This window comes from Erinaceus europaeus, chromosome 7, assembly GCF_950295315.1.
Source record: "Erinaceus europaeus chromosome 7, mEriEur2.1, whole genome shotgun sequence".
In the NCBI taxonomy this organism is placed as follows: Eukaryota; Metazoa; Chordata; class Mammalia; order Eulipotyphla; family Erinaceidae; genus Erinaceus; species Erinaceus europaeus.
In genome coordinates this window covers 102,641,670-102,667,948 of record NC_080168.1, presented here as the reverse complement: position 1 = coordinate 102,667,948, position 26,279 = coordinate 102,641,670, and the positions used below count along the sequence as shown (strand labels likewise).

General features: G+C 38.4%; 1 protein-coding gene across 2 annotated transcripts in view; it reads right to left on the bottom strand.

Annotated features, from left to right (window-relative positions):
• The window catches only part of TAFA2 (TAFA chemokine like family member 2), a 532,745-nt gene that overhangs the window by 43,978 nt on the left and 462,488 nt on the right, over nt 1–26,279 (bottom strand). For both annotated transcript variants that reach the window (XR_009550796.1, XM_007516875.3), the window contains exons 3-4: nt 5,439–5,591; nt 3,833–3,957 (exon numbers count right to left, since the gene is read on the bottom strand). Coding sequence is in view for 1 of the 2 variants with exons in the window: in XM_007516875.3 (XP_007516937.1) it covers nt 3,833–3,957; nt 5,439–5,591 (278 nt within the window). In the remaining variant the exon portion in view is untranslated. The remainder of the gene's footprint in view (nt 1–3,832; nt 3,958–5,438; nt 5,592–26,279) is intronic.

Sequence of the window (26,279 nt, the reverse complement as noted above, 5' to 3'; positions counted from 1 at the left end):
GTGTCTTTTCCTGTCCCCTCTTGCCCCTCCCAGTGCAAATTAGGGGGAGGGTGGGTAGCTCAGTGGGCTCATTTCTAGAATCACATTAAAAAGCATTCTGCAAGGGGCCATGTGGTGGCACACCTGGTTGAGCGCACATATTACAAAGTACAAGGACTTGGCTTCAAGTCCCTAGTCCCCACCTGCAGGGTTAAGTTTTTGAGTGGCAAAGCAGGGCTACAGGACTCTCTCTCTCTCTCTCTCTCTCTCTCTCTCTCTCTCTCTTCCCCCCCTCCCTCCCTCCTTCTTCCCTCTCAATTTTTGGCCATCTCTATCCAATAAAAAATATATATATATATATTTTAAAAAAATCATTCTGAAAGGATGAGGAAAGGAAGCAAGGAAGAAAAAGATGAAGGAACACTAGAAGTCAAAACTTTTAGTGTGTTTGTGTTGTTTTTATTTTGATTTTCAATGCAAAATATACTTCTCATTTCTTACCAAAATAGTTTGAAAAACCTCAAGGTTGTCATTCTCAGCTCTATGAATAAGGGTGCAATATGAGGCCTAAGCAAATATAAGGACAAATAAATGAGGAATACATATTTTAAGAAAGGAGTGGTCAGGGAAGAATTTGTCCTAAACCTGTGATAGCATTTGCAAAACAAAGGGACAGAACTATGATTAAAGAATTCACAAAAATCATTAACACCTTATGGTAGGAAAATATACATATCCTTTGTTGTGTTCTTCCTTTGCCTTCCTCCTGAAATAGCATCCCTGGACACTTCAGTTCTACCAACAAAGGCAGCAACTGAAGCCTGGCATAAAATCTGGTAGCATCTGGAAGGGAATGACTTAAGACTTTAATCAGTAAAACATTGTGAGACTCCTTTCTCCTTTACAAGGAAAGAATTACAAAACAAGACTTAACTATTTTCAAGACTAGCCAGTTCTTCAGTTCATATAAATTTTGCTGGAAAGGAAGTTAAAAGTGTGCATAGCACATGAAATCAAATAAGTGTTGGTTAGAAAAACTTGGCTTGTACCTAGTTCAGCATCCTCACATTGGTAGATGACAAAACTGAAAGGCTTATACTGTCCCTGTTACCCTAGCAATATTTACTCATATGTTTATCAGTGAGCCCAGTGTCTTATCGGTGAATTATATATATATATATATATATATATATATATATATATATATACATATATATCAAATAATGCAAGTGCATACTACTCATTTCCCCACTCAAGGGCATGCTGCTAGTGGGCAGGAATCATGACATTTATCTTTGTACACTTGTTAGTAATTGCTGTGGTTGGAGAAAGTAGATAGCAACTGGAATACACTAGAGTGACCAGCCTATATTAAGAGCTAACCAAGTGCTTTCACACTTATTTTTGTTGCTTTGATTATAAGAAATATTAATAGAATGTAAAGAAAATTAAGTATAGTTGATTTTCATGGCATTATACACTAAAATATTGGAGGTCCTTAAAATTAATTTACATTTGAAGGAATATTTAAAAAATTAGAATTCTTGCCTGCTTAAGGGACTTTAAATAAATGAATAAAGATGAAAAAATTCCAACCACTTAAAAGATGCCCAGAAAATATCTGAAGTATATGAGAATAGACTTAGGCTTCATGATGCACAAAACTATTTCTATGGAAATATAAAGTTTTGTATAATATGAAGTGAGGTTCATTTTCCTTGGGCAAAAATCAAACATAAGAGCTGCAATGATTACTGGTTTATGGAGTCCATACCAACAGTCAAGGGTTGTAAATCTTAAAAACAGATTCTTACTTTTTTTAGGAGGTGATCCTGAGAGAAAGAATATTAAAACAGTAAAGGGAATGAAGCACAGTCTTCCCCCCGCCCCCCCGAGGCTTCTTTCTTTTTATACATTTTAATTGTTTTTATTTATTTGAAAGAGACAGCCAGAAGTCGAGAGGAAGGGGAATATAGAGAGGGAGACAGAGAGACATCTGCCGCACTGCTTCACCACTTGTGACGCTTTCCTCCTACAGGTGGAGACTGGGTGCTTGAACCTGAGTCCTTGCACACTGTAGCATGTGTGCTCAACCAGGTGTACCACCACCCAGCCCCTCCCCCTAAGGTTTCTAACAATATTGTCAAAAATCCTCCTCTCAAATTTTACAAATTCCACATCTTTTTTCCCCTGCTACATGTATTTTATATAATTAGCATGTAATTATGTGCTCTTTCACACTAGAAGGACTATTTTATTTTATTTTATTTTTTTATATTTATTTTATTTATTTATTTATTCCCTTTTGTTGCCCTTGTTGTTTTATTGTTGTAGTTATTGTTGTTGTTGTCGTTGTTGGATAGGACAGAGAGAAATGGAAAGAGGGAGGGGAAGACAAAGAGGAGGAGAGAAAGACAGACACCTGCAGACCTGCTTCACCGCCTGTGTAGCGACTCCCCTGCAGGTGGGGAGCCGGGGTTCGAACCGGGATCCTTCTGCCGGTCCTTGTGCTTTGCGCCACCTGCGCTTAGCCCACTGCACTACAGCCCGACTCCCCTAGAAGGACTATTTTATTAATGATGCTGTGAATGTTCTTTATTTTTGAAAGTTAGTTTTTGAAAATCAAGGGCTTTTATGATTTAAGTTATGATTTCTTGAATGTAATACAATATATGATTACAGATGTCATAGACAAGTTTCCACCTTTAACATGAAAAACAGGGGGTTAGGGAACAAATGTTGCTTGCTTCTACCTCTCTGAATAAATGTTTGGGACTCTGAAGAACATAATGCAAACTTTGATGTTCCCAAAGGGTTCTCTATTCTTCCCCCTTTCTGCTTGTTTAGGGCAAAAAGAAAATGGCTCAACGTGTATACCTTCTGAACCTGATACAAAGACAGTAGGAAGACATAGTTTCATTTATAGTTAAAAGTACAATTTCAGTTCCAAAGTAATCTTAAATGAAGAATTTACCCGGCCATTATCTGTAGTCAGTTCTGGAAAGTATATACATTTTTACTAAGGCCAAGTAAGCCTCATTGCTGTTTTTGGCTGGCTGCTTTTTCCCTAACATTAGGTTTACTAGAGTACTCCAGATTGGATATGGGCAATTATAAGGGAGGGTGTACATTATTGTGAATTTTAATCATTTCTTGCACCATTTTGCTTGCAGTGGTAATCCCATAAGGCCAACATATCTTGTGTTAAAAAATGCAAATAGATTTTGGCTGAGAACAGCTCTAAGTTACTTTGTAACCTATTTTTACTTAACTTCTGGATTTCCCATTTGTGGCTGAAGCTGGCCAAATCAGAGCTTCTGGGCCCACCATGGCTACCTTTTTCAAGACTGGCAAATGGACAATCATACTACTATTTATACATGGCAGAAACCACTGCTATACAAAGAATTACAACAACAACAACAAAAAATTCCACTTCTTAATATGAAAGCACAAAAAAAATGAAGAATAAAAAAATAATAAAAGACAAATTGATAGTCCTTTGTTTTTCAGGAGTGTATTTAGATTACTACCTGCTAAAAGAACTATACGGTTGGGTCACTTTTACCAGCATTTAAGTCCCCCATGCATCCATGGAGGATTCACACTGCTGGCACAATCTTGAAAAAAAAAATACTGTTTACAAGGTAACATGATAGGTGATGGTAAAATACAGATGTTATTCTGAAGGATGTAAAAGTATGCTATGACAATGAATTAGAGAGGAAATGGGAAAATGCACTATGAAAAACTATATTATCATTCTATAGCCACCACTAAAAATATTACAGCACACGCTCCACATTAAATCAGAAAGAAGCATTTTGCTTTCTCAGGCTGGATGTCCACTTACTCTAGTTGTTTTCACTTTATTCCCAGAGGAACAGCTCCATCCTTTTCGATCTGGAAGAACTTTACATTCCTCTCCCTCAAGACATGGCTGCATATGGCACCACCATTTCTGTTCCACTATTGAAGCTACAGGAGATAAGAAAATCAATTCAGTGTTTTCTCTTTGGGCTTGTTAGCTCTCTGGGTACACATTTTAAAAGGAGCAAAAGTCACCAATATTTCCCCCCACTAAGTAGACTAGGTCTTGAGGTGTGCTGTTTACTTTCCCCAAAGGTACAATCATTTCTAAGACCTTTCCAAATTTGTTTTAATCTGGAAAGAAAACTTAACATGAGGTCTACCCTGTTTAACACAATTTTAAATGTAAAATTCAGTTTTTGCTAAGAATAGGTACATTATTGAAGGTTTTTTTTATGTGAATATATGGCTTTCATAAAAAGTAAAATACTAGGGAGTCGGGCTGTAGCACAGCGGGTTAAGCGCAGGTGGCGCAAAGCACAAGGACCGGCATAAGGATCCCGGTTCGAACCCCAGCTCCCCACTTGCAAGGGGAGTCGCTTCACAGGCGGTGAAGCAGGTCTGCAGGTGTCTATCTTTCTCTCCTCCTCTCTGTCTTCCCCTCCTTTCCCCATTTCTCTCTGTCCTATCCAATAACAACAACAACAATAATAACTACAACAATAAAACAACAAGGGCAACATAAGGGAATAAATAAAATAAATATTAAAAAAAATTAAAATACTAGAAACTATTTGAAAATATGCATGCACTGACTTACAAAAAGATAGGAAAATGAGTCCATGATTAATTAAAAATTTTTAGAATCTGTGTAATATTTCCAACAGCTGTAAGTCAGGAGGATATTAAAGCTAATGCAATTTTTCAAAATTTTACTGTGGGCAGTAACAATCATGGCAAAAAGTGCACCTGCTAAGATAATCACTGAAATTATTGATGGTAGTATCAATTAAATAGGCCCATATAAAGATTTATTTCCTATTGTAATTAGGTGAGCCCTCTAATAAATGTTTTGCTACAGTTCCATAAACATTTTCTACATAGGAATTACACGCCTATGACAATATGTCTTGTAAATCAGCATTTCTCCAATAAAGTGATCTCTATAAAATATATTCCACATAAATTCTGTCTCCCACTAAGCATTCATTCATACGGATGGTGTTTAATTTTTCATAAGAACCATTCACAGGCTTAGAAATCCATGTTTAATCATCTGTTGGGTTCTTAAAAAACTCATAACACATTTTTGCATAGAAAAAAAGTATGTTATGACCTTTCTGACAACTCAATATTTTCACTGTTCTTCACCAATTTAGACCAACACCCAGACCCTGATGGTTAGTCAGTATGTTTTACTATCAAAATAAGTCACATGGTCTTGCTGAACCTCATAAATGCCTCTTGGTTACAAATATCATAAGATCTCACACCACTTTACAAAGGATTTGGATTTCAGAATATCTCCCAAATACCCTGTATCAGCCTCATGATTTACAGTGTGGTTCTCCAAGTTTGACCTGAGATAACAGCATTATACTGAAGTTCTGTCATCTACAGTGTCACAGTAGCAATAGAAGAAGTCGCACCATCCACACAAGATGGAGCAGCTCTTGTGGTGCCTGCCACCTGCCCAGGGAAGCAGGAACACTTGACTGTTTGTGACCGTTCTTCTATCTTGTTCTTATTACAGCATCTGTGGAGGGCCACCACCTCGCAAGTGCCCGTTTTAACATGGTGAGCTGCACAAACAAAAACAAAAAATGAGACAATGTTGAGAAAGTTGGACACGTTCCCCCTCTTTTTAATTAGAAGTGCATTAAATATAGCTCTATAAGGGATCTACCATGCATGAAACTAGAAATACAATGATGCTGATTCCATAATGCAGATTTGATTTCCTTTCTAACTGCAGTAGGACCATTTTTGTCAGTAAGTGCTTGGTGAAGCAGGAACAATTAGTGACTAGATTAGAATGTGCTGTTAGAACAATCTAAAATATAGAGGCAATATGTGATATGATCAAAATACGTATTTATTTGATTATGACCTTTTTTTACACCTTTTCTTTTATCATGTTAATCAAAGCAAGCTAGCCCTTGCACAAGGTCCTCTGAAAAAGGATTAAAGCTAGACCTCAGACTGAGTATGTCTGTATGTGAGAGAGAGATAGTAGGGAGAAAAAGGATAAAATTTTACAGTATTATAGAGTGAGTGCAAGGTTAGACAAGGAAACTTGTTACAGAAAGCAAAGAGGTAGAGGAGAGCACCTACCTTCTTGAGTGTTCTTCGCACTGTCCATAGAATGGAACTAATTGGGTGATTCGTGAAATTCTCACCATATTCACCCCAAAAATTCAAATTAGTTTCAGGACCCAAGATTGATTCCTTTCAATTTTTCCTGAGGGAACACCTGCCACCAATGGCATCAGAACTTGGATGGCTTTATATCAACACAGAAACTAAGTTTAGGAGCTTTCCAGAGGTGCGGCTACAGAGCAGCAGCAGCTGTTTCTCTCCTCTCCTGGGACCACAACAAGGTAGGGCTAGAACAACTTCAGGAACCCAACAAACCACTAGTGAGTGCAAACAGGAGTGGCTTGTGGACAGGGAGGAGCCTAAGGAGAGACTGAGCAGCTGGTAATAGTCCAGCAATTTACCTGTTGAGGTACCACCTCCAATCCGCTTTACCAACAAAAAGACTGCTGAAGGGAGGAGAGGACTCCCCTAAGACTAACCAAATGCAATTGTGAGTCTCCATTGCTGCTGTCCTCTGAGGCTAGAGCAGCAGGGGGGAGGCCCTGTGCTGACATATGGGAAAAGAGAACTGAGCAGGAAACTCAGAGGAAGAGCTACACCTCGATGACCTAACAGTGGGACTGTATAGTAGGAGCCTTTCCACATTGTTATCCTGATGAGAACATAGTGAATAATTGCCTCAGGACCTACAGGCTATAAACAGGACTTGTTTAGAAACTCACAGGGCCCAGCAGTGCTGCCCGGCTTGGCAGAGAAGCTGAATTGAGCCTGGAGCTTTGGATCCTTGGGGTGTGAGAATCTCTGCATAACCACTGTATTATCTCTCCCCCACCCTGCTTTATCTCTTGGTCAGGAATCAGTGACTAAGCTAAGAAGCCTACTTATAGTTTAAAAGTCCTCAGGTTCCCATATCCTACAGGGAAGAAAAAATAGCAAAAGAGGCTTTTAACAGGCACCTTGCTCCAACTCAGGGATTGAAATAATACTGAAACAACTGTTAATTTCCACAACTGCGAACTCTTTAAGTAACTTACTTAGACACAAGTCAATCCAGGAAAGAGTGACCAGTAATTTGAAAAATACTGAGAGAGGGACCTCAGAACATACTATGTAGAATGGTTAAACCAACAAGAAGAAATACTGGAGAAATGAACCAGGAAAAGAGTCCAGCTAAAAGCCCCCCAAAGGTTGAAAAACAAAATAGTGAGGTCAACATCCAAATGTTTGTTAAGGAAATAGTGAGGAAAGAGTTTGAAAGAATTGTCATCAGAAATGCAGAAACAACAAATGAGACTCTGGAAGAAAACACTATCTCAAGGTTATCAGAAAGCTGAAATAGCTGAGCTAAACACACAACTAGCTGAACAAACTAAAACAGTATCAGAACAGGGTAACAAAATAGATGAACTCCAGAAAACAGTAGAGGGGAGAGAGAATAGAATCAATGAGTCTGGAGACAGAATTAGCAAGATCGAGGACAAATTAGAGACAACTAAAAAAGAAGTAAGAGATCTCAAAAAGAGATTAAGAGATATGGAAAACAACAGAGACAGAGGAAGAAAGAGAGGGAGAAGAAGAAAGCATTCTTTAGGACATAATAGCTGAGAACGTCTCTAGACAACATCAAAGACATAAAGGTTCAAGAAGCCCAGAGGGTCCCAAACAGAATTAACTCAGACTTAAAGACACCAAGACACATCCTATTTAGAATGGAAAGGAATAAGGATAAAGAAAGGATCCTCCCTAAGACAGCAGGAACCTCACATCTCCACTATAGAGCCTCTACTTCCCCCCAGTCCTGGAACCATTGGATAGGGCCCACTTTCCCGTATGCCTCTCCCAATCCATATCAAATAATATTGCATCTGCCGATCACAACCTAACCAACACAACGATTGCCACCTCAACATGCTTCACCTCAGACTGTGTCCAGAGACTTCATGTGTGGAATGACAACCCTTCAGCTTCATTACTCGGGTGAGACCTTTCCTTTCATAGTATACTCTAATTCCATCTCAGGTGGTTCACTTTCTAACAAAGTCCCAAAACCTAGATATACACCAGTTTCTGTGAGAGAGAGCATATGTTCACACGTATCCATAAACTACTGCAAAATATATACCTGAAAGCAGAAGTACACTAGAGTTTGCAGTGAGTATCCCCCTAACACTTCCTCTCCACTATTCCAAGCTTTGGGTCCATGATTGCTCAACAACTTGTTTGGCTTCGTATGTTAACTCTCTTTTCAGTCACCAGGTTCCAGATGTCATCAGGATGCCAGCCAGGCTTCCCTGGACTGAAGACCCCACCAATGTGTCCTGGAGCTCCGCTTCCCCAGAGACCCATCCTACTAGGGAAAGAGAGAGGCAGACTGGGAGTATGGACTGACCAGTCAACGCCCATATTCAGCGGGGAAGCAATTACAGAAGCCAGACCTTCTACCTTCTGCAACCCTCAATGACCCTGGGTCCATGCTCCCAGAGGGATAGAGAATGGAAAAGCTATCAGGGGAGGGGGTGGGATATGGAGAATGGGTGGTGGGAATTGTGTGGAATTGTACCCCTCCTACCCTATGGTTTTATTAATTAATACTTTCTTAAATAAAAAAAAAAAGAAAGGATCCTGAAGGCTTCAAGAGAAAACCAAAGAGTCACCTACAGAGGAAAACACATAAGATTAGCAATAAACTTCACACAAACACTACAGGTCAGAAGGGAATGGCAAGATATCTATCGAGTACTCAATGAGAAAGGCTTTCAACCAAGACTACTGTATCCTGCTAGACTAGATGGAGGCATAAAAACTTTCTCAGACAAACAACAGTTGAAAGAATCAACTATCACCAAGCCTGCCCTGAAAGAAGTTCTGTAAGGTCTCCTATAAACAGTCAGACCACCTAAAATATGCTATATATCAGAACATTCTAAAAATCTACAATAATGGCATTAAAATATCTTAAATCTATGATACTAACAATGGTAGAGAATGTTCCATCCTCCAAAGGGAGGCTGGACAACATACTCTATGCAATACCTGAAGAAAATGGGTCCTCCCTTCCATATGATCCAGTAATTCCTCTCCTGGGGTTATACCCCAAGGACTCCATAACACCCAACCAAAAAGAGGTGTGTACTCCTATGTTCATAGCAGCACAATTCATAATAGCTAAAACCTGGAAGCAACCCAGCTGCCCAACAACAGATGAGTGGCTGAGAAAGCTGTGGTATATATACATAATGGAATACTATGCAGCTATCAAGAACAATGAACCCACCTTCTCTGACCCATCTTGGACAGAGCTAGAAGGAATTATGTTAAGTGAACTAAGTCAGAAAGATAAAGATGAGTATGGGATGATCCCACTCATCAACAGAAGTTGACTAAGAAGATCTGAAAGGGAAACTAAAAGCAGGACCTGATCAAATTAGAGCAGGAACCTCACATCTCCACTATAGAGCCCCTACTTCCCCCAGTCCTGGAACCCCTGGATAGGGCCCACTTCCCCATATGCATCTCCCAATCCAAACCAAATACTATTGCATCCGCCGATCACAACCTAACCAACGCAACGATTGCCACCTCAACATGCTTCACCTCAGACTGTGTCCAGAGACTTCACGTGTGGAATGACAACCCTTCAGCTTCATTACTCGGGTGAGACCTTTCCTTTTATAGTACACTCTAATTTCATCTCAGGTAGTTCACTTTCTAACAAAGTCCCATAACCTAGATATACACCAGTTTCTGTGAGAGAGCTTATGTGCACACATATCCATAAACTACTGCAAAATATATCCCTGAAAGCAGAAGTACACTAGAGTTTGCAGTGAGTACCTCCCTAACACTTCCTCTCCACTATTACAAGCTTGGGATCCATGATTGCTCAACAAATTGTTTGGCTTCATATGTTAACTCTCTTTTCAATCACCAGGTTCCAGATGCCACCAGGATGCTGGCCAGGCTTCCCTGGATTGAAGACCCCACCAATGTGTCCTGGAGCTCAGCTTCCCCAGAGACACACCTTACTAGGGAAAGAGAGAGGCAAACTGGGAGTATGGACCAACCAGTCAACGCCCATGTTCAGCGGGGAAGCAGTTACAGAAGCCAGACCTTCTACCTTCTGCAACCCTCAACGACCCTGGGTCCATGCTCCCAGAGGGCTAGAGAATGGGAAAGCTATCATGGGAGGGGGTGGGTTATGGGGATTGGGTGGTGGGAAGTGTGTGGAGTTGTACCCCTCCTACCTTATGTTTTTGTTCATTAATCCTTTCTTAAATAAAAAATTAAAAAAAAAACACTCAAAAAAAAAAAAAAAGAAAAGAAAATGGGTCCTCATATTAGGGCAGCTTGGAATGTTCCAACTGATGACTACAGAATGTGAGGTTGTAGCTACAGAGATGCAGAGGTCACATAGGCTCCTAAGCTGAATATGGGCCCCAGAACAGATCAAATCGATGAGGTTTACAGTCAACAATATTTATATACCTTTTCCATATTTGGAAGCTACTCTTTTCCCTGACCCAGCTTTCTGGTCCTTTTCCAGCCATAACATCATCTCCCCAGACAATAACTAGGATCCAAGGGCTTATCAGATTTCAGGTCCAGGAAAAAAAAAAAAAAAACACAAATAGCCACAGGTCCTTTAGAATATAACTAAAATATGCCTACTAGCTATCTACAAAACGGAGATCCCCCCCTTCCCCAGCTCTTCATCTGCACTACTCCAGTCTTTAGCTTCATGATTAGCCAACAACTTTTTTGGCTTTCTATGTTAACCCTCTTTTCAGCCACTGGGATCCAGATGCTGGCATGATGCCAATCAGACTTCCCTGGACAGACAACCCCACCAATGTCCCATGGAGTGCCGATTCCCCAGAACTCCGCCCCACTGGGGAAAGAGAGAGGCGGGCTGGGAGTATGGATTGGCCTGTCAACGCCCATGTTCAGCTGTTCAGTGGGGAAGTAATTACAGAAGCCAGACCTTCAGCCTTCTGCATCCCACAATGACCATGAATCCATACTCCCAGAGGGTTAAAGAATAGGAAAGCTATCAAGGGAGGGGATGGGATTCGGAATTCTGGTGGTGGGAACTGTGTGGAGTTGTACCCCTCTTATCCTATGGTTTTGCCAGTGTTTCCTTTTTATAAATAAATAATAAAAATTTAAAAAAAACCAACCCTCCTGCACTGCTGGTGGGAATGTAAGTTGGTCCAGCCCCTGTTGAGAACAGTCTGGAGAATCTCAGAAGGCTAGAAATGGACCTACCCTATGATCCTGCAATTCCTCTATTGGGGAAATATCCTAAGGAACCAAATATACATATACCTATGTTTTTAGCAGCACAATTTGTAATAGCCAACACCTGGAAGCAACCCAGGTGTCCAACAACAGATGAGTGGCTGAGCAAGTTGTGGTATATATACCCAATGGAGTACTACTCAGCTATAAAAAACATTGACTTCGTCGTTTTCAGCTCATCTTGGATGGAGCTTGAAATCATGTGAAGTGAAATAAGTCATTAGCAGAAGGATGAACATGGCATGATCTCACTCTCAGGCAGAAGTTGAAAAACAAGATCAGGAAAGAAATCACTAAGCAGAACTTTCACTGGAGTTGGTGTATTGCACCAAAGTAAAAGACTTGGGGGTATGTAGGAGGGGCAGTACAGGTCCAAAAAGGATGACAGAGGACCTAGTGGGGCTTTTATTGTTATGTGGAAAACTGAGAAATGTTATGCATGTATCAACTATTTTATTTACTGTCTAATGTAAAACATTAATCCCCCAATAAAGAAATTTTAAAAAAAAACTAAGTTTCATAAACTGAGGGACTCCTTTATCCATTTTATTACCCTCACAATAAAGGCTACTGAACTTTTTGGACTTCACTTATCACATTCTGATAGCATGCTCAATAGTCTCTGTTGCTATTTTCTTCAGCAGTTCTTCAAGGCATTAAGTTTTCTGGGAACTGATATAGTTACTTTCCTGGGCTAACATTTGTGAAAATACTACATTCTTAAATACTAAAAATGTGATATGAATACAGGAATTGAAATAGAGAAGTAGAATTTGGGCCCACATGGTGGCACACCTGGATGAGCACACGTGTTATAATTAATGCACAAGGACCCAGAATCAAGCCCCCAGTCCCCACCTGCAGGGGGAAAGCTTCACAGCGGTGAAGCAGGTCTCTAGGCGTCTCTCTGTCTCTATCCCTCTCTGTCTTCCTCTTATCTCTCAATATCCAGCTATCTCTATCAAATAAAGATAATAATAAAAAAATAATCAACAGAAAAGAAGTATAGATCTTAAACTGCTTAATGTTATAAACATACTGGGATCTATGGTAAATGATAACAGCACATCTTGCGTTCATAATATTCTTTCCTTTTGGAGGCTGTGCAGTAACTTGTTATTATTTTTTTTTAGATTTTTCTTCTGAGAGAGAAGAAATCATTCATATTGTCTGTCTCATCCCTCCATATGAGACCAAGGAAATCAGATGTGACATACAGTGGTAACATGTACTCCTCAAAAAGAACTTACAAGAAATAGATATCATTTCCAATGTGAAAAAGATTTTGCCACCACTGTAGCACAAATGATGGATTTCTGTGTTTAACTCAAACATATGTCTCTCTTTACAAAAGAACTATACTTTTGTTCCTATCTTTCTGTACTCGAGAAAATATTTTATTTCAGAGTGGTTTTAGGATGAGCAAACTAGCTTACTTGAACCCAGGTTCAATCCTGGCCCCCATAATGTTGGAGAAAACTTCAGTGTTGTGATCTTTTACTCTCTAATTATGTTTATTTATTGGATAGATACATCCAGAATTCAAGAGGGTAGGGGAGATAGGGAGAGAGAAATAGACATCATTTGTAAAACTTTCCCCCTGCACGTGGGGACTGGGGGCTCAAAATTGGGTGCTTGCACATTATAACGTGTGTTCAACCAGGTGCACCACCATCAGACCCATTTACACACACTCTCTCTCTCTCCCTCCCCCCACCTGAAAATGTCATCCCAGAGTGGTGAGGCCTTGCTGATGACAGAAAGAAAAACAGTAATTTCAATTATTTTAATTTATTGAATGTTTTCTTATAAAAAAATATATTGTATTCTACACTGAACTTCAGTTAGACACATTTAGAAGAACCACTGGGCATAGTTATGAGTACAAGAGATACAACAGTAAGACAGGCTGCCCTCAAATAACTGCCTGAGACATATGCAGTGTTGTAAACCAATGTTACCTCAATTAAAAAAATTATAGAATACTTTTAAAACTTTTTTATTGAAGGGGGTTAAAGCCTTAGTATAAGGGTGGGGGTAGACAGCATAACGGTTATACAAAGAGACTCTCATGCCTGCGCTCCAAAGTCCCAGGTTCAGTCTTTTGTACCACCATAAACCAGAGCTGAGCAGTGCTCTGGTTAAAAACAAAACAAAACAAAACAAACAAACAAACAAAAAAACTTACTATAGTCATTGTCATGTGCATATAATTTCAGAGTAGAAAGTTTTTAAATACCTATTAAGATAAGAACACGCAATGTGAAGAAGTAAATGACAAGGTATTGAAATGCAGAAACATATGGCATGTTTTTAGGAAAATAAGATGAATGAGATGATGTGGCTGAACAATTGAGATGCCAAGGGAGATGTGTCCTAAATCTAGGAAGATCATGTAGGGACTGATGTGCCAAGGAGAGGAAAAAGACTACTGCTAGCAAAAGTCTTTGGGGAAAGATGCTCTCTTATTCATACTGTAGAAGTTTACTCAACTCTAGACATAGCTAGAGAAGAGTATAATCAATAAGAGTTGGGAAGAGTTTGTGGGAATCTATATGATAAAAGATGGACCTGGGGCCTGGAAGTGCTGCACCTGGTAGAGAGTACATATAACATCTGCAAGGACCCAGGTCAAACTGTTAATCCCATCTGTAAGAGGGAAGCCTCACAAGCTGTGGAGCAGTGCTGCACATGTCTCTTCTTCTCCCCTTCAGACACTGTCTATCAAAGAAAGCAACAGGAAGAGGTATAGTTCTGCAGCCTTTGAGTCCCCATGATAACCTTGACGGCAAAAACAAAAAAAGCAAACGAAAAGCAGAATTTAGATTAGACTTAAAGTAGGTTTTAATAGAAGCAACAGGTTAGGGATATTTCAATGTAGTGATAGTTTGGCATGTTAATAGGTGACATATGAGCTACCTCAGATATTTGTCTTTTGATTTTTAAAACCTGTTGCTATATTAGCTTATTGTTTCTAAAGTTATTCAAAGAAGTCCTTAGGAGTTTCAATGCTTATCATTTCACATGCAGACAATGGTAGTTTTGCTGTTTCTTCTTGTCTTATTGCTAGGACTTCCAAAACTGTATTGATAGTGATGGTGCTATCTAACAGTTTTTTGTTTTCTTGTTTGTTTGTTTGTTTTTTGACATTGACTACTTTTATTATGTTATCTGTGAGGTTTACATATATGACCTTCACTATATTGAGGTATATAGCTTCTATTCCCTACATTATTTGTCATAAAGGGCTACTGAATCTTGTCAAAGGCTTTCTCTGTATCTACTAATAAATTCATGTTTTAATCTTTCCTGTTGATGTGATGCATTATATTAATAGATTTGTGTATGTTGAACCATCCTTGCAGACCTAAAATAAATACTACTAGATTATTATGTATGATCCTTTTAATGTATTGCTGAATTTGTTTTGTTAAAATTCTGCTGAGGATCTTTGCATCTGATATATTTGTCTGGAATTTCATAACTTGTTTCTATTCCTTTGTTATAAGTATCAGTAATGCTGATCTAATAAGTGTTTGGAATAATCTAAGAAATACTGGTAATAGGTCATCTTTGAAAGTTTAATAGAACTCAATGGTAAGGCTATTTGGTGCTGAGCTTTGTTTTAGGGAATATTTCTGATTATTATTTCAATGTATTTGGTTGTTACTAGTTTGTTCAAGCTTTTTACCTTCCTCCTGATTCAGTCTTGGGAGGTTGTATGTTTCTATATTTGTGCATTTTCATTTAGGTTTCCCCAAGTTAGTGTTATAAAGTAATTTTTAATAATTTCTTAAGATGCTTGTATTTTTTTTTCCCTCCAGGGTTGTTGCTGGGCTCAGTACCTGCACCATGAATCCACCGTTCCTGGAGGCCATTTTTTCCTCCTTTTTGATGCCCTTGTTGTTGTAGCAGCCTCGTTGTGGTTATTATTATTGCCATTGTTGATGTTGTTCATTGTTGGATAGGACAGAGAGAAATGGAGAGAGGAGGGGAAGACAGAGAGGGGAAGAGAAAGATAAACACCTGCAGACCTGCTTCACCGCCTGTGAAGCAACTCCGCTGCAGGTGGGGAGCTGGGGGCTCGAACCAGGATCCTTACACCAGTTTGTGTAAGTGCTTTGTGCCACATGCACTTAACCCACTGCGCCACCGCCCAACCCCCTAGATGCTTGTATTTCTGTCATATCTGTTGTGACATTTCCCCTACTTTCTAATTCTATTTAAGTTTCCCTTGTTTTCCTTAATAAGCTGAGCCAAAGTGTTTGTGAATTTTGGCTATTTTGAAAATTCAAAAGGGACCATGTTAAGTAAATTCATTCAGTGAAAGCACAAGCAATGAATGATCTCATATTTGAGAAACAAAATGAAGTGAAAACAAAACCTTAGGCTGCAGAAATGAGTCGACAAAGAAGGTTCTAAAGACTGAATGACTCCAGTAGACTTGGGTGATATATGTGGTGTGGTGACAGACATATTAAGATTTTTGAAACTGTTCCCCTAAAACATACAACCTTGAAAAATCAATATTATCTCAATGAAATTTTTACATGAGAAAAAGATATCAGGTAGAGAGATAAATCAAGCAATCATTTATAAAATGGAAGAGATTTGGGCTGCAGATCCAGTCAAGAAATTAAATCTATTGGTGATATTTAAAGCCCATGAGTTAACCAAGTTGCCATGCAAAGTTGCTAAAAGAGAAGGAAAAGAACAGTTCCAATTCTAGATGTGTGTGTGTGTGTGTGTGTGTGTGTGTGTGTGTGTGTGTGTGTGTGTGTGTGGTGACAAAGGACTGATACTGAGTAGCACATAAAGTAGGAGAAAAAAGGTGGAGGATAGATAGCATAATGGTTATGCAAGTAGACTCGCATGCTGGAGGCTCTAAAGTCCCAAGTTCAAGCTCCCTGCCTTTGGGGGTGAGGTTGTGGAGAGAAAGGTTCAGGTGTCTTTTTCTCTCTCCCTCCCTATCTCCTCATTCTCTTTCAGTTTCAATCTGTCTATACCAATAAATACAATATTAAAAAGAAAAGTCCATTTAAAAACAAAACATCACATAATGATTAAGAGCATAAACTCCTCCTATCAACTCTGTGACCTTGGGCAAGTTATCTAATATTTCTGAGTAGTGGTGTTCAAGCCTAAAAGAGAGGTAATAGTAGCACTATCTTTTTATCATTGATCTGATTATTAAATGAGTTATATGCATGTACATTTTAGAACACAGCCTGCCTCATAATAAACAGTATTTGACAGCTGTTATCATTGCTAACATTGATTTTGGTTAAAAAAAATTGTGTCATGATGAAAATCAGGATTGAAATAAGTTGATCAAAGAATGATATGTAGAACTGTGAGGAAAAACAATAAAAACTATAGGGAGTTTTCCTGTGATAAGACAGAAATGGAGCAAATAGCTAGAATAAAGCATGAGGTAAAGGGATTTTTTTTTTTAAACAGATGCCATAAAAGCCATATGAGCTTACTGGAATAATCTAGTATTGAGAGAGAAAAATGACAATGTAGGAGAGAAATGAGCAATTTGAAAAAGTTCTAGAGAAGGGAAATAGAAATGAGATTTAGAGCACTTGAGGGTTGGCATTAGATTGATGTGGGGCACTTGAATTCATTATAACAGTGAAGGAGAGACAGGTAGATATAACAAAATGTGTGAGTAGAGTAGGTGCTGAAAGGATGGAACCATTTCTTTGAATTTAGCTTTTTTTTTTTTTTTTTTGGTGAGATAGGAGAGGTGTTTGGGAAAAATGAAGAGAATATGAAATAGATATGTGGGAAAGGTGGAAAGTAAACCTACTAGGAGAGCTAGTAAGAACATCTGTTAGGGAGTTGGCTGATGAACATTGTAAACTGTAGCAAATGCTGAGGAATGGAAAAAAGGGATGGAATGATACAGCAGGATGGAGATATTTCTGTAGTGATAGATTATTTGGGATGTTTGAGCTTCTTGTAGTGATTTAGGGAAACAGGTATAAATTACAGTGAGGCAGTATTTATATATCATTGAATGAAAGCTGAATTAGAGACAAATAGTGACACTGTTAGGCAGAGAATGTTGCTGAGACAGCTTTCTGAAGAGCTTAATGGTGGCTGGCCATGGCTCAGGTCAACAGCATCTGGGAGCACACAGTGAGATCCCACTGATCTCTCAACTAAGATGAAAGGTATCATGCAGCCTCAGTGCCATCTTAGCAACTTAGTCATGAGGATAATTTGTAAGACACTGGAAAAGGGTGAACAGATAAAGACTCTGCACTCTTCTCCTCTTAATACCAAAATTCATTTCACTTTGATTGACAAGAGAAATCGGAGGTAAAGTAGTTTTGCTAGCTATTAATGTTAATTACCAAATTTTTAGTTTGCTCCCTTTTGATAAAAGTAATATTATACTACTTCACCCAGTATATTTAATAATTTGACTTGCTTTAGCCAATGAAGTGGAAGCTAGTGAGTTACTCATGAACAAAAACAAATGGTAACTTTGTGTGATTGTTTTATAAGTTAGTGTGTAATTCACCACATTTCCAACTACTATTCAAAGCAACTAGCTATATTCTTGATAGTAAAAATTATATCAGCCTAACTCAAGAGCCATGGAACACAATTCTCACTAACTACAAAGGACCAGTGAGTGAGAAGCCAAGCTAAATCATTATAGCTATCTAATAGGTGAGCATTTGCTACTGCCATGAGACTTAGCCTTAGTATTTCCTGCTGTCCTCTATATTGTTTAATAAGGAGTACTATTCTAAATGCACTGGCTGGAAGATAAGCCAATGAAATACAGTATTCTAAAACTTAGATGATTCTAGCCTGTGAGTCAATGTATCAATAAAATATTTAAAAACTCTTATTTAGATGTTCATATAATTCAAAGGATTACAAGAGAGTTGTGTTGAGAGGTGTGCTTTCTTCTTTGAGGAGAAAGGAGGTGAAATGATACCCATATGGTGCAATTAGGAGAAGAATAAAGTTAGAATGATCTTTAGAAGACAATGGAGATTGTGATCCCTCAGATAACATGGCACTAAATGTTAAGAAATGAATAATAAAGGTGACCAGAAAGACTTAGTGATAGGCTGACAAGCACAAGGTTTTTCTGTCTGACCTTTCTCTTCATTGCTTATGAATAAAATACACAGACACAGAGGTTGAGTTCCCTGGTGAGAAATGGGCTTTTTGAAAAATCTGTCTTTGTTCTCATTAAAAATAAAATTATAAAGCTTTTGGGTGGGCGAATGAGATATATATAATAAACTTTTCTAAAATACGACTGGAGGGAGAACTACAATTGAATCTTATATTCAATAATTTCAAGGTGTGGGTAGGGAGAATATCAACTGTCCAGTATTTCTTAATATATGAAAATAAATACCCTCGTGAAATGAGACACTTCAAAAGAGAGAAATCAATCTTTCAGCAGAATTTAATTTACTAACGCATAGCATACGCATGTGTGTATAGTTTTCTTAATTATCTACTGTGTGTTTCAACTTCTTATAATAAAATTCTTGTAGACAAAGATAATTTTTCATGCAAACTGCTCAGCATGTGGTATGTATTTAATAAATGGTAAACAAGTAATTTTAAGAAGGTAAAACTGATTCCTGCAGTTTTCTTTTAAAAGGTTAATGAGACTGTGGAAAACTCAAGCATTCTCTACACAGATTCAGACAGAGTTTGTGATAAACTAACCTAATTAATATTAGGGTTTTCCAAATTAACAACAAATAGATTTCACAGATAATCAGTTAACATCATATTAAAATGATGCAAGACCCCCTGGAGAAGAAATAAGTGAGAAAGAGAGAGAGAAAAAAGAAAGCAATTTTCTTCATGTTCCCAAGTCACACACAAAGTACCACAAACTACCTTTCTGCTGTTTTTTCTTCATATCACATATAGAATTAGGTGTCCTCTTCCATAGGTTCCCTTTCATAAATGTTCCAGATTTATCCAACCGGGATGCATAAACACAAAGCATTGTTTCCTCCTTTTTTTATGGAATAACACCATAAAAACATAGGTTTGATTCTCATAGAAACAGGTTATGCCCACTTTATCTCACCAGAAACAAAAATCAACTCCAAATGGATCAAAGACCTAGATGTCAGACCAGAAACAATCAAATACTTAGAGGAAAACAATGGTAAAACACTTTCCCACATACACCTCAAGGACATCTTTGATGAATCAAACCCAGTTGCAAGGAAGACCAAAGCAGAAACAAACCAATGGGACTACATCAAATTGAAAAGCTTCTGCACATCCAAAGAAACTATTAAACAAACAGAGAGACCCCTCACAGAATGGGAGAAGATCTTCACATGCCAGACATCAGACAAGAAACTAATCACCAAAATATATAAAGAGCTCAGCAAACTTAGCACCAAAAAAGCAAATGACCCCATCCAAAAATGGGCAGAGGAAATGAACAAAACATTCACCTCAGAGGAGATCCAAAAGGCTAACAAACATATGAAAAACTGCTCTAGGTCACTGATTGTCAGAGAAATGCAAATTAAGACAACACTAAGATACCACCTCACTCCTGTAAGAATGGCATACATCAAAAAGGACAGCAGCAACAAATGCTGGAGAGGCTGTGAGGACAGAGGAACCCTTTTACATTGCTGGTGGGAATGTAAATTGGTACAGCCTCTGTGGAGAGCAGTCTGGAAAACTCTCAGAAGGCTAGACATGGACCTTCCATATGATCCAGTAATTCCTCTCCTGGGGTTATACCCCAAGGACTCCATAACACCCAACCAAAAAGAGGTGTGTACTCCTATGTTCATAGCAGCACAATTCATAATAGCTAAAACCTGGAAGCAACCCAGGTGCCCAACAACAGATGAGTGGCTGAGAAAGCTGTGGTATATATACACAATGGAAAACTATGCAGCTATCAAAAACAATGAACCCACCTTCTCTGACCCATCTTGGACAGAGCTAGAAGGAATTATGTTAAGTGACCTAAGTCAGAAAGATAAAGATGAGTATGGGATGATCCCACTCATCAACAGAAGCTAACTAAGAAGATCTGAAAGGGAAACTAAAAGCAGGACCTGATCAAATTGTAAGTAGGGCACCAAAGTAAAAACCCAGTGGTGAGGGGTAGACATGCAGCTTCCTGGGCCAGTGGGGGGTGGGAGTGGGCGGGAGGGATGGGTCACAGTCCTTTGTTGGTGGGAATGGTGTCTATGTACACTCCTAGCAAAATGTAGACATATAAATCAGTAGTTAATTAATATGAGAGGGGGAAATCAATTGTATGTCTCAAAGTTTCTCAAAAGACAAACTGAATCTTTTTAATATATAGGCTATGTATTTGATATGCGGACTCTCTCAAAAGCCTAGACCAAGTAGATTAGAAGCATCCAATAGCACAGCTATATACAAGATACTGGATACTGTACAGCAAACCATAACAAAGGGACTTTTCAAAGTTAACCCAATTAACAAATAATGTGATAATAATATTAACTATCGATTGTCTTTTGGAACCCTAAGACAGCAGGAACCTCACATCTCCACTATAAAGCCCCTCCTTCCCCCAGTCCTGGAACCCTTGGATAGGGCCCACTTTCCCGTATGCGTCTCCCAATCCAAACCAAATAATATTGCATCCGCCGATCACAACCTAACCAATGCAACGATTGCCACCTCAACATGCTCCACCTCAGACTGTATCCAGAGACTTCACGTGTGGAATGACAACCCTTCAGCTTTATTACTCAGGTGAGACCTTTCCTTTTATAGTACACTCTAATTTCATCTCATGTAGTTCACTTTCTAACAAAGTCCCATAACCTAGATATACACCAGTTTCTGTGAGAGAGAGCTTATGTGCACACGTATCCATAAACTAGTGCAAAATATATACCTGAAAGCAGAAGTACACTAGAGTTTGCAGTGAGTACCTCCCTAACACTTCCTCTCCACTATTCGGAGCTTTGGGTCCATGAGTGCTCAACAATTTGTTTGGCTTCATATGTTAACTCTCTTTTCAGTCACCAGGTTCCAGATGCCACCAGGATGCTGGCCAGACTTCCCTGGATTGAAGACCCCACCAATGTGTCCTGGAGCTCAGCTTCCCCAGAGACACACCTTACTAGGGAAAGAGAGAGGCAGACTGGGAGTATGGACCGACCAGTCAACGCCCATGTTCAGTGGGGAAGCAATTACAGAAGCCAGACCTTCTACCTTCTGCAACCCTCTACGACCCTGGGTCCATGCTCCCCGAGGGCTAGAGAATGGGAAAGCTATCATGGGAGGGGGTGGGTTATGGGGATTGGGTGGTGGTGGGAATTGTGTGGAGTTGTACCCCTCCTACCTTATGTTTTTGTTCATTAATCCTTTCTTAAATAAAAAATTAAAAAAAAAAAAAGAAACATGTTATGCCATGTCACAAGCCAGTTTTAATTGATGCCTGTGAAGGAGTCCCAAAAGACCTGTATGTTTCATTTCAAAAAATAGCACCACTGACATTATATTATCTTAGAAACATGGCCTTAAAAGATTTTCTCTTCAATCATGTCTTAAAATTTCTAAATATTTTGTAAAAACTCTTATGGTTGGTATATTTCTGACCATGTTTTATTGCCAAGAGTAAGAATCCAATACTCCTGATAGCCATGTTTTTCCTTTTTTATATATTTTTCATTTTATTTGATAGGACAGAGAGATAAAGAAAGATAACTGTAGACCTCACTGCTCTTGAAGCATCTTATCTGCAGGGGGGTGGAGAAGAGGTTAGAACCCAGGTCTTTGCAGATGGAAACATATACATGTTTCCATGTAAACTGGCTGTGCCACTGCCTTGTACCTGAAACCACAATCTTAAACACTATCCTAAGAGGCCTTTTCTATGAAGCTTCAAACACATGCAAAACACAAATTACAGATGTTGTGGAAGAATACAGGAACTCTATTATAATCTTTTCATACAAAGATAAGTGAGATGGGATGTGGAACCAAAATGTCTGAGTTTCAGTCTAGTTTGATCTATACTACACTTCTTGAGTGAACCCTTAAGCGAGTTTTGTTTTGTTTTTTGCCACCAGTTATCACTGGGGCTCAGCATCTACTCAGCCCTACTGTGCCCAGTGGCCATTTTCTTCTAGATAGAGAGCAAAAGACAGGGAGGTAAGTAGAGAGAGGAGAGATACCATAGCACTGCTCCACTGCTCATAAAGTTTCTTCCATGTGGTGGCCAGGGACATGGTCCTTTACATGGTGAGGTGTGCATTCTGTCAGGTGAGCCACTGCCACCCCATTCATCCTTCAAAGAAGTGCTTTGTTCATGTTTGAGATGGCTTCAAAATGTCCTTCTGAAGACCAAATTACATATCACTACTATAAAATTGATAGCATTTTTAGATGTTATGTTTTTACTATTAATGTAATTACTGAATATACCAAAATGTGGTATGTGTGTGTGTTAAGAAACATTATGTTCTACAAAAGCACTAATTAAAAAAAAAATCTACAAATATACTGGTGTTGATATGAAATATATATAAATTTATTCTGACATTTAAGTTACAGAAGAGAGTACATTTTACACCAAGTTGTAAATGTATTCCTACTGGGTTTCTTCTCCACTAGATTTCAATTATTTGTATTGTGATTTGTCTCTCTAACCTCCTAGTAATAGTTTTATGCACTTTGACTAGCTCCCCAGCAAGTCCATATTACACCTTCTAAACAGAAATACCTACATGCACCAATAGGCATCTAGGAAGCAAGCTACTTAGTGGACTGAGGTTGCTGAAAATCACATTGAATGGAAAAGAAATGTGCTGAAACAAAAACTTTTTAAGACAGCTCATTTCTCACTTTAATTCAGTAGAATGAGAAAGTAGAGCACATTCTTAGACTTTCATGCTGAAACAATCTAATTAAAAGAAATTATTACTTAAAGATCTCAATGAAATTTCAAAAACTCATGTAATTTATGAAGTCAAGATGATCACAGAGGAAATAACCATGTGCCTATGACATCTTCACACAGTCTGTTTCCTCAAAGTGTTTCAATTTTTATATGGAAGAAAAAGAAAACTGCTCAAGGAAAAATAGATTGACACCAAAGGGTAATAACCCTATTAAGTGAGCTGATTAACAAAAGCTAATTTTCAACATGAAGCTGTCCCTCACTCAGCCTAATTTTAGAGAAAGTAGTGAAACAGAAGATTCACTCTTGGTGAAATTCTAGATTCATTAACCCTTAGTTCAATTACATATATATCTGAGAATTAAAGTTGAAAAAGGTGAACCTCAAGAAGTAGTAGTCTCTAGATATGACTAGTCTCTAGCAACTACTGTTGTGCATCCTATTGCTAAAAAAGAGGAAATGAACCAATCTAATTAGTTCTCTTACATGAAATGGACATTTGAGCCAGGATGCTTTGTGAGGCAGGGAGTCTGATAAGATGAAGCAAATCTTGGGGGGTGGGGGTTGTGTCCCTCCTCGCTCGACCTCTCAGTAGAGAGAGAGAGACTGACAGGATGGATGTGCCCCTCAGGTCAAGCCCTGCCAAGCTCAACCACATCCTCACAATTTCCCTACAATATAGTATCACTTTTAGGTATACAACATGATTTAATACTTGTATACATTGCAAAATGACCATGGCAAAAGAAAGCAATACCCATCACTATAGCTACAATTCTTTTTCCTGTGATGAGACCTTGTAAAATCTACCCATAGGCACTTTCAAATATATTGTAGTAGAATTACTACTGTTATCATGCTATACATTGTATTCCTTGACTCATATAATAGCAGTCAGTATCTTTTGAGTCATGTACTCCTGTATTTTTAAATTCTTGCCATCAAAATTATTAATAAAAATTCCTCTATACAAACACTAAGTTAGAAGAAGATGAAATCCAGAAATCAATTCATTTTACTATAGCAACAAAAACAATAAAATATCTAGGGATAAACCTAGCCAAAGATGTGAAAGACTTGTATACTGAAAATTATGAGTCACTACTCAAGGAAATTGAAAAAGAAACAAAGAAGTGGAAAGATATTCTATGTTCATGGGTTGGAAGAATTAACATCATCAAAATGAATATACTACCCAGAGTCATATACAAATTTAATGCTATCCTCATCAAGATCCCAAGCACATTTTTTAGGAGAATAGAACAAACGCTACAAATGTTTATCTGGAACCAGAAAAGACCTAGAATTGCCAAAAACAATCATGACAAGAAAGAACACAACCAGAGGCATCACACTCCCAGATCTCAAATTGTATTATAGGGCCGTTGTCATCAAAACAGCTTGGTACTGGAACATGAATAGACATACTGACCAGTAGAATAGAATTGAGAGCCCAGAAGAAAGCCCCCACACCAATGGACATCTAATCTTTAACAAAGGTGCCCAGACTATTAAATGGGGAAAGCAGAGTCTCTTCAACAAGTGGTGTTGGAAAAAATGGGTTGAAACATGCAGAAGAATGAAACTGAACCACTATATTTTACCAAATACAAAAGTAAACTCCAGGTGGATCAAGGACTTGGATGTTAGACCAGAAACTATCAGATACTTAGAGAAAAATATTGGCAGAACTCTTTTCCACATAAATTTTAAAGACATCTTCAATGAAATGACTCCAATTACAAAGAAGGCTAAGGCAAGCATAAACCTATGGGACTACATCAAATTAAAAAGCTTCTGCACAGCAAAAAAAAAAAAAAAAACTACCCAAACCAAAATACCCCTCACAGAATGGGAGAAAATCTTTACATGCCATACATCAGACAAGAGGCTAGTAACCAAAATATATAAAAAGCTTGCCAAACTCAACAATAGGAAAACAAATAACCCCATCCAAAAATGGAGATAGGTCATGGACAGAATATTCACCACAGAAGAGGCTGAGAAACACATGAAAAAATGCTCCAAGTCTCTGATTGTCAGAGAAATGCAAATAAAGACAACAATGAGATACCACTTCACTGCTGTGAGAATCTCATACATCAGAAAAGGTAACAGCAACAAATGGTAGAGAGGTTGTGGAGTCAAAGGAACCCTCCTGCACTGCTGGTGGGAATGTCAATTGGTCCAACTTCTGTGGAGAACAGTCTGGAGAACTCTTAGAAGGCTAGAAATGGACCTACCCTATGATCCTGCAGTTCCTCTCCTGGGGATATATCCTAAGGAACCCAACACACCCATCCAAAAAGATCTGTGTACACATCTGTTCTTGGCAGCACAATTTGTAATAGGCAAAACCTGGAAGCAACCCAGGTGTCCAACAACAGATGAGTGGCAGAGCAAGTTTTGGTCTATATACACAGTGGAATATACTCAGCTATAAAAAAAATGGTGACTTCATTCTTTTCAGCTCATCTTGGATGGAGCTTGAAGAAATCATATTAAGTGAAATACGTCAGAAACAGAAGGATGAATATGAGGTGATCTCACTCTCAGGCAGAAGTTGAAAAACAAGATCAGAAGAGAAAATGCAAGTAGAACCTGAACTGGAATTGGCATGTCGCATCAAAGTAAAAGACTCTGGGGTGGGTGGGGGGGAGAAAACAGTTCCAAAAAGGATGACAGAGGACCTAGTAGGGGTTGTATTGTTATATGGAAAACTGGGAAATGTTATGCCTTTACAAAGTATTGTATTTACTGTCAAATGTAAAACACTAATTCCCCAATAAAGAAATTTAACAATATATATATATATATATAATTAAAATAAAAAAGAGAGAGTATGATAGAATTATAAAAACAGCTTTTTATTTTCTGTATAAGTACCTCACGCTAACCAATTGTCCCACTGGAGCTCTGAGCTTTTTATTTTCTAATAAATGACAACACATAAGCCACA